This window comes from Phoca vitulina, unplaced genomic scaffold, assembly GCF_004348235.1.
Source record: "Phoca vitulina isolate PV1807 unplaced genomic scaffold, GSC_HSeal_1.0 scaffold11, whole genome shotgun sequence".
NCBI classification, from domain to species: Eukaryota; Metazoa; Chordata; class Mammalia; order Carnivora; family Phocidae; genus Phoca; species Phoca vitulina.
This window is the reverse complement of record NW_022589714.1, coordinates 6,982,410-7,000,497: the sequence shown is the minus strand read 5'-3', so window position 1 is coordinate 7,000,497 and position 18,088 is coordinate 6,982,410. Positions and strand designations below refer to the sequence as shown.

The 18,088-nt window shown below is 36.8% G+C and overlaps 1 protein-coding gene across 1 annotated transcript in view; it reads right to left on the bottom strand.

Annotated features, from left to right (window-relative positions):
* Positions 1-18,088, bottom strand: part of CEP162 (centrosomal protein 162) — a 100,230-nt gene that overhangs the window by 37,278 nt on the left and 44,864 nt on the right. The window contains exons 13-21 of the mRNA XM_032409340.1: positions 17,435-17,684; positions 11,094-11,227; positions 10,616-10,843; positions 9,941-10,081; positions 7,700-7,812; positions 5,494-5,599; positions 2,464-2,590; positions 1,067-1,230; positions 207-311 (exon numbers count right to left, since the gene is read on the bottom strand). Coding sequence (XP_032265231.1) covers positions 207-311; positions 1,067-1,230; positions 2,464-2,590; positions 5,494-5,599; positions 7,700-7,812; positions 9,941-10,081; positions 10,616-10,843; positions 11,094-11,227; positions 17,435-17,684 — 1,368 coding nt within the window. The remainder of the gene's footprint in view (positions 1-206; positions 312-1,066; positions 1,231-2,463; positions 2,591-5,493; positions 5,600-7,699; positions 7,813-9,940; positions 10,082-10,615; positions 10,844-11,093; positions 11,228-17,434; positions 17,685-18,088) is intronic.

The following is an 18,088-nucleotide window of genomic DNA, read 5'->3' as shown; positions in this document are numbered from 1 at the left end:
ATATAAAATGATTTTGTTTACTACTTTTATTACTGTCACTTTAAGTATTGTGTATCAAGTATTTAAAGGACAGTTCTATATTAGAATAAATTAATAAAAACAGAATTTTCAGGTCAATTATATTTTGTAGGAACTACTGAAACGAGAGAAAACAAAAATGCACAGTATATAAAATACCTTAATGAAAATTTACCCTGAACACATACTTGTCGCTCTAGATCCTGAATTTTTTTGGCATCAGCTGTTTTCTCTTTTAAACGTATCTTCTGCGGAATAGATGGATTTCCAGATTCAGCTTTCAGTTTCTCAACCTATCAAAAGGTAAAGAAAATGTTATGAAGCATATTTAAAACACACCTGAGAAACCCCAGGACAGACGCATAATGTATTCATTCATTCATTTATGAATTCCCAGATAGGGCGCTGTGCTGGAGATATGGAGGGCAAACAAGATAAGCCTGCTTTCATAGTGCCTGCACTCCAGTAGAGGAGACACATGATAAGCTAATAAAGTAAATCAACGAGTAAATAAAATAACTTCAGAGAGTGACAAGTGCTATGAAGAAAATAAAATAGAGTGACAGATTGGGAAGAAAGGTCAGAAGGGGGCAGGATTGGTAGCTCCATTAGATGAGGAGATCAGGAAAGGTCTTTCTGGGGAGTAGAAACTGGAGCTGAGACTTGAATGAGGAGTGAGACATGAAAGAAACTAGGCCAGAGTAATCTAGACCAAGGCAACCCGTGGAGCAAGCATGTTCAAGAATCAGGGGGAGGTCTGGTGTGGCTGCAGGAGAGTGACGTGTGGAGTGTGATACACATAGATGAGGCTGGAGAGGCAGACAGGGTTCAGACAATACGGGGACCTGAGGGGTTATGAAAAGGAGATTAGATTTATTCTCAGTCTAATCGAAAACAGACTACACATCTAAGAGCAAACCCAAACCCAAGCCAGCTATTTTCATTATTAAAGATTACGGTATTGACTCAATTACACTTATAAGGCTAAGAAGAACTAAATGTTGAATAGGGTTCATCACAGAAATACTTTCTAAAATGATCTTACTACCTCAAGTTTGAGCTTCTCAATTTCTTCATTTGCTTCTTTAAGCCGAACTGCATCTTTATCCAGAAGTTCCTGATTTTCAGCATACCACTGTAATCTTTTTTGCAGACGATTGATTTCTTGCTTATGTGTTTCTTCTAAAATTTTTATTTCATATAATTTTTCACCTATAAGAAAAAGGAACTCCTGAACTTGATTGTAATTTTCCAAAATATGGAAATAAACTAAATTATATGAAAACCAATGCCTATATAATGAAAGCATTATGAAAAAATAAGAAGCAAAAAAAAAAAAAAAGATCTTTGCAATGTAGTGTCCAGTTTAATGAATTCGTAAAGAGAGATGAAAACTGTCTTCAAAGTCCAAATCCTCAAATTCATAGCAAAATTGGCTGTGTATAAATTTTTTGATAAATCAGTTATTTTCCCACTTTCATTATAAAAGCAAAGTTGTTTCCATGGGACAATAAATGTTGGGTCCAAGAAATAATAAACATGAATTCCTATAATTACATTAAAAATTGCAACGGGAAACAATAGAGAGTGTTTACCATGCATGATTTCATTTAACAAAACAAACATCATGGGCACTATTATTATTATTATTCTATTTTACAGATGAGGAAAGCAAATGTAATTTTCTTACAAACGGGTAAGTGGATTTTATTGTACATATCTTACACTGAAGATCATAATATCACAGCAGAAAGACCCTCCAAGGGCTCCTCTGATCCACTTTTCTAGCCCTGGGTTCTGTCATCCTAAGCTCCAATCCATAGGCGCACTCAATAACATGCTCAAGAAACACACTCCAGCAACCTCCCTCCATCCCTTCACTTCTGTGTCTTCCAATCTGTCAGGACCCAGCTCAAATGCTACTCTTCCCTAAAACTCCTATGTAGTATCATAGTACCATGTCTCACGTTTATTTGTAATTTTTTAAATACTAAACTTTTCTGCATTCTTATCTTACTCTCCTTTGTTTTCCCTCGCAGAGAATGTCACATTTATCCTTGTGTTTTCTATAAACACAGTACAGTGTTATTTGTTCATTTGGCAAATACTTGAGAGCCTAGGTTTCAGACCCAGGGATAAAAAGGCAGACCATGCCCTCAGGAAGGTCACCATCTAGCTAGGGTGACAGACATGAACATGAATAAATACAAGATGCCACAAATTCAAAATGATCCTTGATTTTTTCTGATCCTGCAATTATTCCTGCTAAAACCAATCAAATGTGCATACCTATTAATAATCGGTTTTTTAAAAATTTTCTAAAATAACAACATACTTAAAGGAATAGTATTTTGATTCCTTAAGTAGTAACAGCAACTATTACTTAAATTCAAGATTAGAACACTTATGAGTATAAAGGCAAACCGTTTCAGCTCAGCGTTTTACCTGTGGCATAAGCAATCTGATCTTTGGCTTGGTCTCTCTCTTTCTTCATTTTTTCCAAGTCTACTTCAAGAGCTTGTTTGTCTTGCTTCAGTCTTTTGATGTCTTCCAATAAACTGTTTTTTTCTTTCTTGATAGTCATAGAAGTACAAAAGCATATTATTTATAGCCACAAAAAATTGTGGTATAGGCTCTCTTTTACCCCATCCATCATAAATTCTATATACGTATTTTTTATAAATACATAATTAGGGTGCCTGGGTGGCTCAGTCGTTAAGCAGCTGCCTTCCGCTCAGGTCATGATCCCAGAGTCCTGGGATCAAGTCCCACATCGGGCTCCCTGCTCAGTGGGAAGCCTCTTCTCCCTCTCCCACTCCCCCTGCTTGTGTTCCTGCTCTTGCTGTCTCTGTCAAATAAATAAATAAAATCTTTAAAAAAAAAAAAATACATAATTATTTTTCCTAAATTTAGTTCTGGTGTCATCACGTTTTTCCACCCTGCCAAATTATTAGTAATTCCCCATAGACTACTAGATTAATTCTAATCATCTAACTCAACATAGCCTAAAGACCTCCCAATGAACTGTTCTCACTTCTCCTGGATTACTGCAATAACGTCCTAACTAGTGTGCCTTTTCCACTTTTAGCAGCTAGTCTATTCTCCTCACAGTAGCCAAAGAGATTTTAATTAAAAAAATACTGAAGTATAACTGGCATACAATAAATATCCTGTAGTTTCAGGTGTACATCATAGTGACTTGATATTTTTATACATTATGAAATGATCCCCATGGTAAGTCTTGTTATGGTCTGTCATCACACAAAGTTAGTACATTATTGACTAGATACCCTCTGCTGTCCATTACACCCCTGTGTCTTATTTTATAACTGGTAATTTATATTTCACCTGCCCTCCAACACCCCCCACCACTTTCTGGTAACCAACAGTTTGTTTCCTGCACCTCCAAGTCTGTTTTGTTTGCTCATTTATTTCACACGTAAGTGAAATCATATGGCATTTGTTTTCTTCTGACTTATCACTTAGCACAATACCCTCTAGATCCAACCATGTTGTCACTTTCTCCCTATCCTATCTAGCAATCAAGTTAAAACAACAGAAAAGTTTCTTGACATCTTAGCTCCTTGCAAAAGTGGGCGGATGTTTTCCTAGTCTGCTGCCGTACTGAAGGATAAGGCCAGTTGAACTCCAGATGTCCTGTCTCTACTTTGCTGTTAAAGCTCCAGCCCATGGCTACTAAACTGAAGGCCTAGGAGCAGATGTTTACTGTTAGGTTTTTATCCCTCCTCATTTCTGGTCCCTAGAGAGTTCTCTCACTTTCCTGAGAGCTTTTACATTTTGCATTTACAAGATGTTTATTCTATTTTGTCCAGCATTTTCTGATGTTTTTAGTAGAAGTTTTAGTTTCCTGTCAGAAAATATTTTCAAAACAGCACTTTTAAAAAGGTTGCAAATAACAATTTGAATAAAGCTGATGTTTGGCTTGAAACCTTACTATGGTTTTCCAAGCCTTCATAATACAATGATATTAACTTCTCTTTTAACTTGCTAATTTTTGAGGCCTACTGGCAAGGGAGTTAGGGAGAGTCCAACCATTCACTCTTTCTTCTAACCTATCTGCCTAACTACGTATCTCTTTAATCATGCTATACATGCATACATGCACCTGAAGAAAGTTGCCAAATAGATTCATATCTGAAGCTGCATCTTAAATACCACAAAAGGCTGCTAAACATGTTATTAAACTAGGGTATGTTTAGATTTCTACGTAACAAAACTTTATATAATTTCTCGTTAAAAAGTGTATGCATTTGGCATTTTTCTAATTCATATAGTCATTCAATAGGTTAGAAGGGCTTTTTTAGTTTCATGTCATGGTTCTTAATGGGAGGGAGTGGGGAGAATTAACTACCATCCCACAGGGGACAAGTTTGGAAATGTGGCAGTGAGCACATATTTCCTGGGGACAGGGATGACAAAAATTGTGCAGTATATGGAACTGTTCCGCTTAAAATAGAATTAACCTGCCCAAAATTCCAAAACTTCTCCCACTGGTAAATACCACTTCAGAAAATTCTAAGCCATGTCCTTTATAATATGATTCAATAAAGAAAAAAAGTTATGGAGCAGCTATTGTATTTCACATCTGTGTTAAGTACATGGGAGGCAAATATTTGTAGACACAGTCTCTGCCTTCTAGAAGTGCACAGTTCATTGAAGACCAGTAAAAAGCCACTTAACATTTTAAGGTGAACAATCATCTTCAAAGTATTTTCCTATTTTAGCTTACATTTCTAAGAAGGAATTTTTGAAATAAGGTATATATGCCCTAAGTAAGGTTATGCCTCCAGTATGGCTCCATCTGACGATCACTAGATGAGAGGCTGGATTATAAAGAGGATGCATGGAGCACTGGGTGTTATATGCAAACAATGAATTATGGAACACTACATCAAAAACTAACAATGTAATGTAGGTGATTAACATAACATAATAAAATAAACAACAACAACAACAACAAAAAACCCCAAAAAACTAATGATGTACTGTATGGTGACTAACATAATAAAATAAAATAAAATTTAAAAAAAATAAAAAAAATAAAGAGGATGCTATCGAAACCAGTATTATGTCATTTTCTCTAAGGTCACATGTATATTAAATGTTAATTTAAGATATAGCTAAATTTTTTAATGGTATGAAATTTATAACAGATTTTATCTATTCATAAATTACAAAAACAGATTTTTTTTACACATATGGCAATTTTTTTTTTTTTAAAGATTTTATTTGTTTGACAGAGAGAGACACAGCGAGAGAGGGAACACAAGCAGGGGGAGTGGGAGAGGGAGAAGCAGGCTTCCTGCGGAGCAGGGAACCCGATGTGGGGCTCGATCCCAGGACCCTGGGATCATGACCTGAGCCGAAGGCAGACGCTTAATGACTGAGCCACCCAGGCACCCCCACATATGGAAATTTTAAGAATAAATTCTTTACTATACTTATGCAACTTACCTGTGCCACCCGTAGTTCTGCTAACAGATCTGTAAAATTCTGGGTTTTGGTGGGCTCTGAATCTTCAACTACTTGAGACAGGAAACGACTTTTGTGCATCTGTTCTCTGATTTATTTTGAAAATAAAAAAATATTTTTTTTAAACAAAGTACTCCTTTCAATGCAAAACATACAATTCTTAAAATTAAAAAATCTAATGGACATTGCAACTATTTGAGCCACTGAAGAAAAAAAGGTTATTTACTCTAAAGATTAAAATATTAAAATAGTAAAAGAAGTATAAGGGAGATGTTTGTTCAATTTAAAAAAATTGAAACCCTAACATCTTGCTTTCTTTATAATATAAAAATACTTTCTACTAATTCTCAGAGAAACAAAACTCAATGTGCGAGAAAGATGTGCTGCATTTATCCTGTGGTGCTACATCTTCCCTGCTACATCATTCTAGACTCCTTTCTAAGAAACACAAATCACCAATCATACACATGATAAATGACAAACAAAACCAAACACAGTCTATTATTTGAAGTTAGAATCAATTTTTCTGGTTTTCCAGAAACATTATACAAGGAGTTTAGGACTGCATTTAAAATCATCTAATCCTACTGTAAAGAAACCCTCTATTTCATCGTGAAAGCGCATTTAAAGCTTCAGTTGGGGATCCGGGAATAGATCTCTTTTAAACCCATGTAATATAGGATGTGATATTTTAGAATGCTTTATTGAAGCATACTTGACTGAAATCAGATATAAATGCTTTCACGCATCAGAACTGTGCAGATTATCACAACTGGCTTGGGGTCATACATTCAAGGCCAAAGAAGCTGCTGCTGCTGCTTTTTTTTTTTTTTTTTAAGATTTTATTTATTCATTCATAAGAGACAGAGAGAGAGAGAGGCAGAGGGAGAAGCAGGTTCCCCGCTGAGCAGGGAGCCCGATGTGAGACTCGATCCCAGGACCCTGGGATCATGACCTGAGCCGAAGGCAGACGCTTAACCATCTGAGCCACCCAGGTGCACTTCTTTTTTTTTTTTTAAGATTTTATTTATCTGTTAGAGAGAAAGCGAGCACAAGCAGGGGGGACAGCAGGCAGAGGGAGACGGAGAAGCAGGCTCCCCGCTGAGCAGAGAGCCTGACGCAGGACTCAATCCCAGGACCCAGGGATCACAACCGAGCTGAAGGCAAACCCTTAACTGACTGAGCCACCCAGGCGCCCCCAAAGAAGCTTCTTCTAATAGCAGTCCCATCTAAGTGATCAGGTGTCTATGTGAAGTGACACAAAACTAGTGAGCCATTTCCTAAAAGACAGTACCCTAACTTGCTCATGTTTATGAGTTCAGCTTTTTCACTCAATATGTTAAAGTTGGATGTAGTATTATCTAAAAGATCTTACAGATCTTACAGTCTGAAATATGATTCCTAAGTAGGTGCTGGTGCTCCCTGAGCCTGCCGTGCTGAGTGCTGGTTAATAACAACTCACAAGTTCTTCTCTGGAGAAATGCCCTCAGCCAAATAGCAGCCTCTGCCCCCTGGCCTAGAGGATATCCCCCACTCCCTTCCTGGGGCATACCTCACCCAGTGACTGACTAGTTTGAGGGTATAAAAGATTGCTCCCCTTGCCTCAAGTGGGACCAACTCTGTGATGTAATCTGTTTTCCTGAGCTCTCTGGTAAGAACAGAATAAATAAAGCCAGTCACTGGCTAAGACCACGTTCTTACTTACCTTCCCTCCCCCTTATCCCATCTTGCTTCTCTTGTTCCCCTTCTCCTTAAGGTTATCCTCCCAGAAATCACCTCCATAAGGATCCCTACCTCAGGCTCTACTTCTACAGAACCTGACCTAAAACATTAAGTGATAGTTATATGATACATATATTTTTAGTATGATTAATCACATGGTTCCTTAGGAAATGGCTAAGCATCTCAGGCTTAATGACTGATCAAGAGGAATACTGTATATTCAATTTCCTAAAACTGATGTGAAACTCAAATATGAGTATGCTAAAAATACTAAAATATGTACTACTAGCCATCTAGTACTAAAAGAAAAATATACTGAATATTAAACCTATAAAAGTTACAAACCATAAATAAGTGTAAAATTTTTTTCAGTTCTAAGTAAAAATAAATGTATTTTTAGCATAACAATAAAATGCTTAGAAATAGTCTACATATATTTGATTTTACGAATTCAAAAAGAACTTACTTTAAGGAAGCTAACTCACTGAATAAACTCTGGTTTTCCTTGAACATTCGCTCTTCATTTTTCTTGTTTTGTTCTTGGAGATCTTTCACTTGATTATACAATCTTTCATTTTCCTTTTTATAAACAGAAAATTACATTTTAGTTAATAGTCATTAGTACTTACATAAGTATATATGCTCATAACAGATACATCCTTTAAACATTTTCAAAGTCTTTTACATTTATTTGGTTTTGAGTAAGCAAAATCTTTTTAAAACTCTTTATATCATCTCAGAAGAAAACCTGTTACCTGAAAAAATTCTTTCCAAAATGCTTACTTGAAAAAAAGAGTTGCAAAAATTCCCAAGATCCTAATGTCAGTGTAAGGCGCTGTATTTCACAGGAGTAAGCAGGCCGAGTGGCTGCAGAAGTAACTACAGCCTAACTGTGTGGACTAGGGGCAAAAGGCCCACTGGGACTGTCTGCATCCTCTTTTTTCTGATTCTAGCCTGGCTTCCTGCAATGAGGTAACTGGATATAGATAGCCACGATGGGCTTCCATGCTTGTTTCTGGAACTTTCTGTGAGCAGGGAGTTAGAGAGCAGGTATTTCTAAAAGTATAAGGACAAGGCAAAGCAGATACTAGGCCCAGTTCTCCCCTAGCCTTAGACTAAAGAGTGACTCAAACCAATCTGTGCTTAGGTGCTGTGGCTTATTAACTTTTTTAAAATTAAGAATCTGATGAAAACCAAGGACCTTTGAGGATCTAATAAAAACCACGGACTATCTCACCATGTCTGGCCTAGTGCTTGGTAAGATGGTCTGTGCTTAAATACCCACAATGTAATGTATACAGATATGCAAGTTTTGTGTTATATTTGTGGGAGAAGGTGGTTGGCATCCTTATGGGTCTGTGACATACTCCTTAAAAATGTGTGCTCTCAGGGCACCTGGATGGCACAGCTGGTTAAGTGAACAACTCTTGGTTTTGGCTTAGGTCATGATCTCAGGGTCAGGGGATTGAGCCCCATGCTGGGCTCCATACTCAGCACGGAGTCTGCTTGGGATTGATTCTCTCCCCCTCTCTTTCTGCTGTGCCCCCTCCCTGCCCCATACTCTTGCTCTAACAAATAAATAAATCTTAAAACAAAAACAAAAACAAAAACAAAAAACACAAACAGGTGTTCTCTACAGCAAGATCACAATGGCAGGCAAAGGATTTGGAAGGTTCTCACTAACTCTAGGGCAGTGTGCCCTACAAAATCAGTACTATTTCATCTATAGGAAAGTTATGAATCACTGATATGACAATGCTTTCTCTGGTTATCCTCAGATGACAATGCTAATTATTGATAGGCTTGATGCTTAAAAGTCAAAAGAGAAAAAGGTAATGAGTGAGAAAGAGAAGGGGAAGGGAGTAAGGGAAAAAAGGGGAGGAAACTAAGATGAAGTTCTATGCTGGAGATCACTAAACCTGTCCTGGCTGACTGGCTAGTCAGCATTACCAAGAATCCATCACACATGGCAAATATCTGCCTTCTTGTAGGACACACAGATTTTTTCTCATTTAATTCAAATTTTTTCACTCTCAGCACTTTGGCAATTAATTTCAGATTTGTATTTCTGAATATAATACCAAAACTAATCAATATAATCTATTGAAAAGCATTACAGAAAACTAAAGAAGAATAGGGCAGTGTCTAAGGAATATGGCTATTAAAAATAGTAACAGGCAACATTCACTAATTGGTTACTGGGTGCCAGGTACTAAGAGGTTGGTTTGCCCTTTCATTTTTTTTTTGCACTTTCATATTTTAATTTCATAACCATCATATGAGGCAGCTACTGTTATTACCATCCCCACTCACAGATGAGCAAAGTGGCTTAGAGAGGTGAAGTGATTTGCCCAAGGCTGCACAGCAGGAGGTGGAGGGAGGACTAACACTGGATTCTTTTTTTTAATTATTATTATTAACATATAATGTATTATTTGTTTCAGGGGTACAGGTCTGTGATTCATCAGTCTTACACAATACACAGCGCTCACCACAATACGTACCCTCCCCAGTGTCCCCATGCTCTTAACCAGCTTAATTATATGCCTATGAAAAATGTTCAGACTAGTCAAATTATTACTTACTCATTTTTGCCAGAATTCTTGTTACCCGCTACATGAGCATAGAAATATTTTAATATGCCTTACTTTTTATAATCAAAGAAATCTCAAGAACAAATTCACAAAGTGCTGAAAATTCACCACACCTGTTGATATCCTTGAAGAAGTGTCTCTTGTTCCTGTATTTCTTTTTGAATTTGCTTCAATTTTTCTTCAGTGACAGTATCAGCTGTTTCTCCAAAATGTAACCATCTTTGCTTTTTGTTTGTTTCTTCAAAGCTACTTAACTTTGAGGAAATACAGACATTATTTTATTTAGGAAAGGAGATGATGAAGTGAGAGATAAGAAAGAATAACAGAAAACTCAACATGCATAGATCTAAAACTGTCCTATAACTACAATGGAATTAACACCAACTAGCTAAATCATTACAATGTGATGTTTTGTGCTGATGGTTCTGGTGATGAGAGTAACTCAGAAATGCTACACAGTGTCATTCTCTGAATCTAGGCCTTCTATAGCAGTTCTTTCTGAAACTGTCTTCTTTGAAGGTCATAGTGAACTAAGGGATTTGTTTTCAAAAAGGACTGCTAACAGAAGAAAATTATCAAAATGAGCCAATTTAAATTTTGATTTTTTCCCAGTGGGTTCGAGTTAGGCTCTGTTGTGAGGAGGCAGTCTTGGGAACCATGTTCATATTTTACACAGCAAATACATCAAGTCAGACAGCCCCAGGAACAAAGGAAGACAATGCATTTTTGCAGGGAGTACAAGTTCTTTTTATTCAATAAAAGGAGAAACAGGACAATGTGTCTAGTACCTTGGCTTGAAGAATGTAATTGTCTTGGTTCAGTCTGAAGAGTTCCTTTTCCTGTTGTCTCTTTAGTTCTTCCATCTTATTTTCCAGCTCTCTCTCTTTTTCTGAGAATGTAACTTTAATTTGCTCAATTAGGGCTTGTGCACCCCTCCATTTTTCCTCTGCTTCCTGAACTCTTTTAAACATAATTAACTCGGTCTCCTTGTTCTCACTATGGTATCCTGAAGAATCCTTTTAAGGAGAAGCATTACTTCATTATAGTATATTTACATACTATGTTTGAAAACAGGTGGTTAGAAAAAAAAAAACACAATGAATAAAAATGACATGGTTAACAATGTTCTGCTATAGAAAGAAATCAATAAATGTTCAGTAAGATTAGAACAGCATGCTTAATGCAAAACAAATGTCATTATTACTTAGTTTTAATATTATAAAACAGAAAAAAATTATGAATGTGATTTTGAAATTCAATACCTACATTCTGAAACTGAACACAATAATCAGTTTCTGTAGAATCTTCAGCCTTCTTAGGAGTAGCCAGGCAACTTTCAGTTTTGGGAGCTGCTTTACCCAAAGCTGCAGGCTTGATGACTTTTGTTCCCGATAAGATTTCTAAATATTGTAAACAATGGACAGAAGCACCACAAATGCAAACAAAGGTGAATGTGTATTCAGCAATCATGTAACAGTAAGTACTAATACAATGGGAACAGTAGGATAGAAGAGGATCTGGAAAGAGGCTGGGGTCTAACTCTGTAACACAGCTGTTTCACTGCAGTCAGAACTGCTGCCCATAATCAACATTTCACTCAATTTGACAGAGAAGGCTAACTGACCCAAGATTCATGTCAAATGATAAACGGAGCTAAAAAAAGGTGAGGAGAATGTGGACAGGGATAATTTCAGGCCTTACTAATTTTAAATACTATTCTTTAAAAGAGTCACAGCAATAACAAATAAGAATATCCAAGTGATGAATCAAAGAGAAGCTGATTAACTTTATGAAGCACTTTAGTTCAAATTAACAGTGCTTTCAAAGCACACTTTTCATAAATAATGTGTATCAAGATATAGTATCAAAGGAATAATATAAATTGCATGGAAACTTTACAACAGCTAGTCTAAATTTGACTTAAAAGTAAAATTATAATACTGCTATAAAACCCTGATAATATATATTGAATTAAAAAATGTGATTAATGTATGTTCTGGTCCAATTTTCACCTTTTAAGGTACCTCATAAATCCCCAAACAGTAGGAATAATTCTAAGGCCAATAAATTACTCAGTTAATAATAAAAAGAATGTTTATGAGAAATACCTTGAAGAGATCTTGAGGCTCATATTCAAATACTATAAGTTTGAGCTGAACAGTCAGTAAACACTCATTTATCTGCCTTAGAGGTAAATGAAGAATTTGAAATTTATATTTTTAAATATAATTTCTTCAAGATGCTAACTTTTAAGTGTAAAGTTTACTTTTTCATTAAAAGTGAAAAAATACATGGTTATTAAAGATTTGGAAATTACAGAAAAGTCAAAAAAAGAAACAAGTCACCAGTAGCGCCTCACCCAAAGATTTCTTTCTAATCTTTTTTGTAGGCATGCAGGGGTTTTCCTTACAGAGTAGTAGTCATATGTAATTGGACTATTCCGTGTAGAAGGTTTTGTGGAGAACTTAAAGTGTTCAAAAAGAAACGGAGTCATTGTAAAAGCTGGCATTCATCCTTCCAAGTCACTGGAGATCCATTAATGTGGCCAGTGAATGAGGTGTGATCTGCTAGCACTGTCATTCTCCCTAGGAAGTGGCAGCTAAGGGTGGCAGGTGGTTCTTACTCAAGTTGTAGTCAGCCAGTGCTTTCATACCAGAATTCTCTCTTCTTGAATTCTTAATTTTCATTTCTCTAAGTAATTACTTTTAGTAATGGTACATAGACAGTATCTTTTTCCTTTATACATGAAGAAAATTTGCCCGGATAGAAAACTTTAATATGAAAACATTGCAGAATTTGGACCTCATGAACCCTTCTTGAAAAAACAATGGATTAAGAAAATTTAGTCAAAAAATAAACCAATCAAAATAATTCCAGAATGGAGAAGCTATGGCTAAGGGACTCGTGAAAAGCATTCCATCTCTTTAATAATCAGAATGAAGACCTAAATTCAAAAGCTGAGGGGAATTAAGGTTGCAGGATAGAATATAATAAATAAACTTGAACAAGGAAAAATGAAATCAACAAAAATGAGTAAAAGGCATGTGAGTGGGGGATGTAAGAGTTTTACTACCTTATATTTCACAGAAGGGAAAACTGATAATGTATAAAATTGAAAATGCAGTTAAAAGCAGCATGATTCTGGCAATCTTTGAGTGGTTTTCAAAATCTGTTTTCTTTTAAAGGGTTCTTTTGGGATATAATATTTCTTAGGATGAAATTTTTCTTACAGATTTAAGAAAAACTAAATCTAATATTTTATTTAAAAGAACCTGTAGGGGCGTCTGGGAGGCTCAGTTGGTTGAGCATCACGTCCGACTCTTGATCATGGGTGCGAGACCCGAGTTGGGCTCCCCGCTTGGGAGTCTCTCCCTCTGCCCCTCTCCCCACTCATGCACTCTCTCAAAAATAAATAATATTAAAAAAAAAAAAAAAAAAAAGAACTTGCAAAGAGTGATCCTGTTCTTATAAAATGTTTTGTCCATTTAGCCATATGTCTGCTTCTCTCCTTCCATCCACCACCTATGCTTCCTTCTATCTGTATAAGGACATACACATGAGAAGCATGAAATGATGCTCACTCAGTGTGACACCCATTGCTTCTTGCTTTCTTTTTACTTTTCTGTATTTTTAAATTTAAATAATGAGCAACTATTCCTTTTTTGACAAGAAGCTTATTAGTCTAGGGGTGCCTGGGTGGCTCAGTTGGTTAAGCGTCTGCCTTCGGCTCAGGTCATGATCCCAGGGTCCTGGGATCGAGCCCAGCATCGGGCTCCCTGCTCAGTGGGGACTCTGCTTTTCCCTCTGCCCCTCTCCCCAACTTGTGCTCTTGTGTTCTCTCTCTCTCAAATAAATTTTAAAAAAAAAAGAAGAAACTTATTAGTCTAAAAATAAAAACGTAAGTTAATAGCCAAAGAAAATTAATTTAAAATAAAAAGGAAAACCACCACACAGCAGGTACTGCTAATTGCCAATCTCCTCTTCCCTATTAACAGAAACCTCCCTATTAATTTTGCCCTGGGCAGCAATGTACCCAGTTGAAAATACTCATCTCCCTGGACTCCAGGCAACTGAGGGTGGCCATAAGATCAAAATTCAAGCTAGTAGATGAAAGCAAAAGTTTCTTACATGGTGCTTCCAGAAAAGTCACTACTTTCCTGATGAAGAAGTCGATGATTTAACTGGCATGGACCTTTTACTTTTTACCTTTCCTCCTGACCCAGCCTGGAGGCTGAAATAGCCACCTTGTTATAATGAAGACAAAAGTCACAGATAAAGGATTTTGCAGCAGGAAAGAAGAAGGGATCTGGTTCCTTGCACAGTGGTGCCAGGTCTGAACTGCCTATTCCTGCCTTCTTGTTACATGAAAAAGAGAAACTCTGAGTAAGCCCCAGCACCTGGCTTCTTTTTCATCTTAATCAAGGTTGATTCCAAGTGCATTCTCTAGACTTTCTGAACACTAATCTGTATCTCAGAGTCTGCTTGTTGGAGAACCCAACCTGTGACAAGTAACAACCATCCCAAAGGAATGAAAATTCTTCTGAATAAAACTAAAATTGCTCTGGAGGAATTTTACAATAAAAAGAGATTTAAAAAATCATGTCTAATGAAAAAAAAGTAACTCAGTATAAAAATGGACAGTCAAGGTTTATCATTGTACTTTAATATAAATTGTACTGTTTTATTTTTATTTTGGTAGTCACAAATACTATAAAATTTTGAAACAGGAAAAGATACTCATAAAGGTATTGTTGGTTTCCTCTATCAACCTCTCAATCATGCCCCTCGTTTCTTTTCCACCCATTGTGACATTATTTCTGCCTTCATTCTTAGTAATTTCAATATACTCATAGTGATCCTTTCAACCCTTGGCTCTTGGGTCCTTATACTTAACCTCTCCACCTCAGCTACTTACTTACATTGGTATACTCTAGGCCTTTTCTCTACTAGTAACACAATCACTTCTAATCTCAGTCTTAGGCATTTCCTCTCTATCAATCCTATCTCCCACTTCATGCCCTCTGGTATTTGGATTCCATCAATCCTTTAACCCCAACAGTACTCATAGACGGTCAATCCTACCTGTTTCATACTGTATTACACCCCTTGACGTCCTTTCTTCCTTCCTTACTCAATTTGAAGTCCACATACACCATTAGCTCTCTTCTTGCTCCTCAGTTCATTGTACTCATTTGGCAAAAACCACTCTTCTTGGTAAATCCAACTATACAACTACCCAACACCTGCAATCATGTAGCAAAACGTGGACATGCACAAACACACACACACACACACACACACACACACAAATATGTTGCCTGGTATCAATTTAAATCTATAATCACTAACTTCAAGAAGACTCTGCTGTGGGCAATCTAGTCCTCCAGGATGGCTATTTCATCTCTTCTCTCCTCTCCTCTAACACTCCTACCCCATCCTCAATGCCAGCGAATGATACTATGTTTTATTTCTCAGAGAAAATGGAAGCAATCAGAAGAAATCATCCACATTCTTTCACCATGTCTACCCACCCACCAGTATCTGTGTCTACGTCTTCCCCTTTCCCATCTGCTTGCACAGATGAATTGTCCACGCCTCTATCTGGAGCCAATCCTTTCAATGAACTCTAGATTCTGTTACAGTTCCTCTACTCAAGGACACTGCTCTAGCAATTCTTCCCCTCTCACCACCATGAATCTACTGAAATCTTTCCAAAATGCATAAACATACTATTAGGCATACTATTATTCCTACCATTAAAAAAAAGGCAAAACAAAAAGCTTTCCTTGACTCTACTTCCCATGCCAGCTACTACCCCATTTTTTTCTGCCTTTTACACTCTTTCCTCCTAGTCTATAAAGCAACCAATTTTATTTCTCACATTCCCTCCTATTCTCATTCAGCCTGCCTTTTACAGCCACATAACCATGGAAACTGTCCAGTTTACTGATGACCTCCTCCATGCTAAACCCAAAGGTCAGTTCCCAGTTTTCACTTTCCTTTCTCTCTCAGCAGCAACTGACAGATAAATCAACTCTCCTTTCTTCACTTGGCTTTCAGGATCCCACATATTCAGGTTTCTTCCAACCTTACTCTCTTCTCTTTGCAGGTTACTCCTCTTCTTCCTGACTTCCTAAGGTTAGCATGCCCACAGCTCAGGCCTTGGTCTGCTTTTCTCCTATAGCAATGCTCACTCTCTTTGTCAGTCTCATGGTTTAAAAACCATCTATATTAGTTGTTTTTTTTTTTTTTAAGATTTTATTTATTTATTTCGAGAGAGAGGGAGAGAGAGAGAGAGCATAAGCAGGGGGGGAATGGCAAGCAGAGGGAGAAGCAGGCTCCCCGCTGAGCAAGGAGCCCATCATGGGACTTGATCCCAGGACCCTGGGATCATGACCTGAGCAGAAGGCAGACACTTAACCAACTGAGCCACCCAGGCGTCGCCCATCTATATTAGTTTTCACAATAACTCACAAATCATATCTGCAGTCTACACCTCCCTCTTGAACTCTAGACTTTTCTATCTAATTGGTTCCTTGTTGTCTCCACTTGCATGTAGAACAGTCATTTCAAAAATAAGAGAAAATAAGGCAATACAAAAGACTTTGTAGGGGAAGGAATTAGAGGTTCACAGGTTAAGAACAAGATGAAAGGATGCTTGCATTAATCCTACAGAATCATATTCCTGTCTCTACAGAATAACTACCTCCTGCTGGTATTCTCCTCTATTCTGACATAAATCAGCCTTGGCCTTTCTTTCCATCTTAGATGCACAGGTTGCTGCAGCAAATACAACACAAAGGCAGGAGAGAGTCTTTAATGCCTAAAGAATTTAAAATAGAGTCAAAGTGGTCCTGGACTTAATAGTCTTAGGGAAAAGCAAGGAAAGACATTTCAAGCTAGAAATGAATTTTCCAATGAGGACAGTTCTCTTCATGACAAATATCACCATATAACAATGATGAAATTGGTCACCTATTAAATTTAATCACAAAGGGAAGGACAAAATGCTTCTGGCTCCACAGCTCTCCCTTCCTCACTGGAATTTAAAGGCAGCAGAAATGTTGGTTTGATCTGAACATTTCTGTTCTTTTAATTGCTGCATGGGCTCCTAAGTTGAAAATTATCCTTTCCTACTGTCACTATAAATGACTGCATTAGGAAATAACAAACAGAGGCACTGCGATATATAAAAATACGCATTATGTGCTATATAAAACATCCAGCCTGGCTCAGTCTATACTGAACTAATATCCAAATAATCTCTATAATCAACCTTCATCTGTAGGTTGCCATTTGCATTCTGAATTTGTAGTTCTTCTCTGGTAAACACTGGATATTCCAAAGTCAACCAGATGAGGATGAGTTTGACTCCTATTCACTTCCCATACTTTAGGAGTGTCATTCAGGAAAGCCTACAGCCAATGCCAAAATCCTCCTGTAAACTGCATCTTTCAGAATGGAATATCCTATCTTAAGATGAATTCTTTCCTATGAAAATAAAAGTTCACAGAAGGAGAGAAAGAAATAGGGAAAGCAGAGAGCAAGGAAAGTAAAATAATACACTATATGCACAGAACTCTATTACAAAAAGAGCATATAATTACCTTTTTTCCTAGCTTGATTTGAAGTGGGACTGGATCTCATTTTCATAACGTCCTTTGAAGTTTTCTTTTCAAGAGTAGAAAAAGTCTTGAATGGTGAACTGGATTTGCCATAGCCTGAGCTCCTAACTGATGCATATAATCCACTCTGGGGTTTTCTTTTAAGTAACAGAGGTGCACTTTTGGCCTTCTTGTATGGTACCTGTTTACCAGTTATAGCCCCTTCTTCTCCAGAACTGAGTTGTTTAAAAGTCTGCACACAAGTAGCAGCTTTTTAGGACTTAAATAAACTTCAACTACAGTTGTAAATGAAGATTTAACAGATCACAAAACCACAGTGATACTAAATAATAGTTTGTATTATTATATTATCTATATATTACATATATTATATATATATACACACACACGTATAATATATATATTATTATATTATAAGGCAAACCACTAAACACTGAAGTTCTCAAAGTCTAACTCATCAGAATTTTAGTATTTTGAAGCACATCTTCACAGTCAGGAGTAAAACAAAGCAAAATAAGAGAACAAAATAAGCTTGCCAGGAAACAAGATGTGTAATTACTAGAATTAATATAGAAGAGAACAGGAAAGAATATGTTTTCAAATGACATAAAATTTTATCTTTTTTTTCTCCAGAAG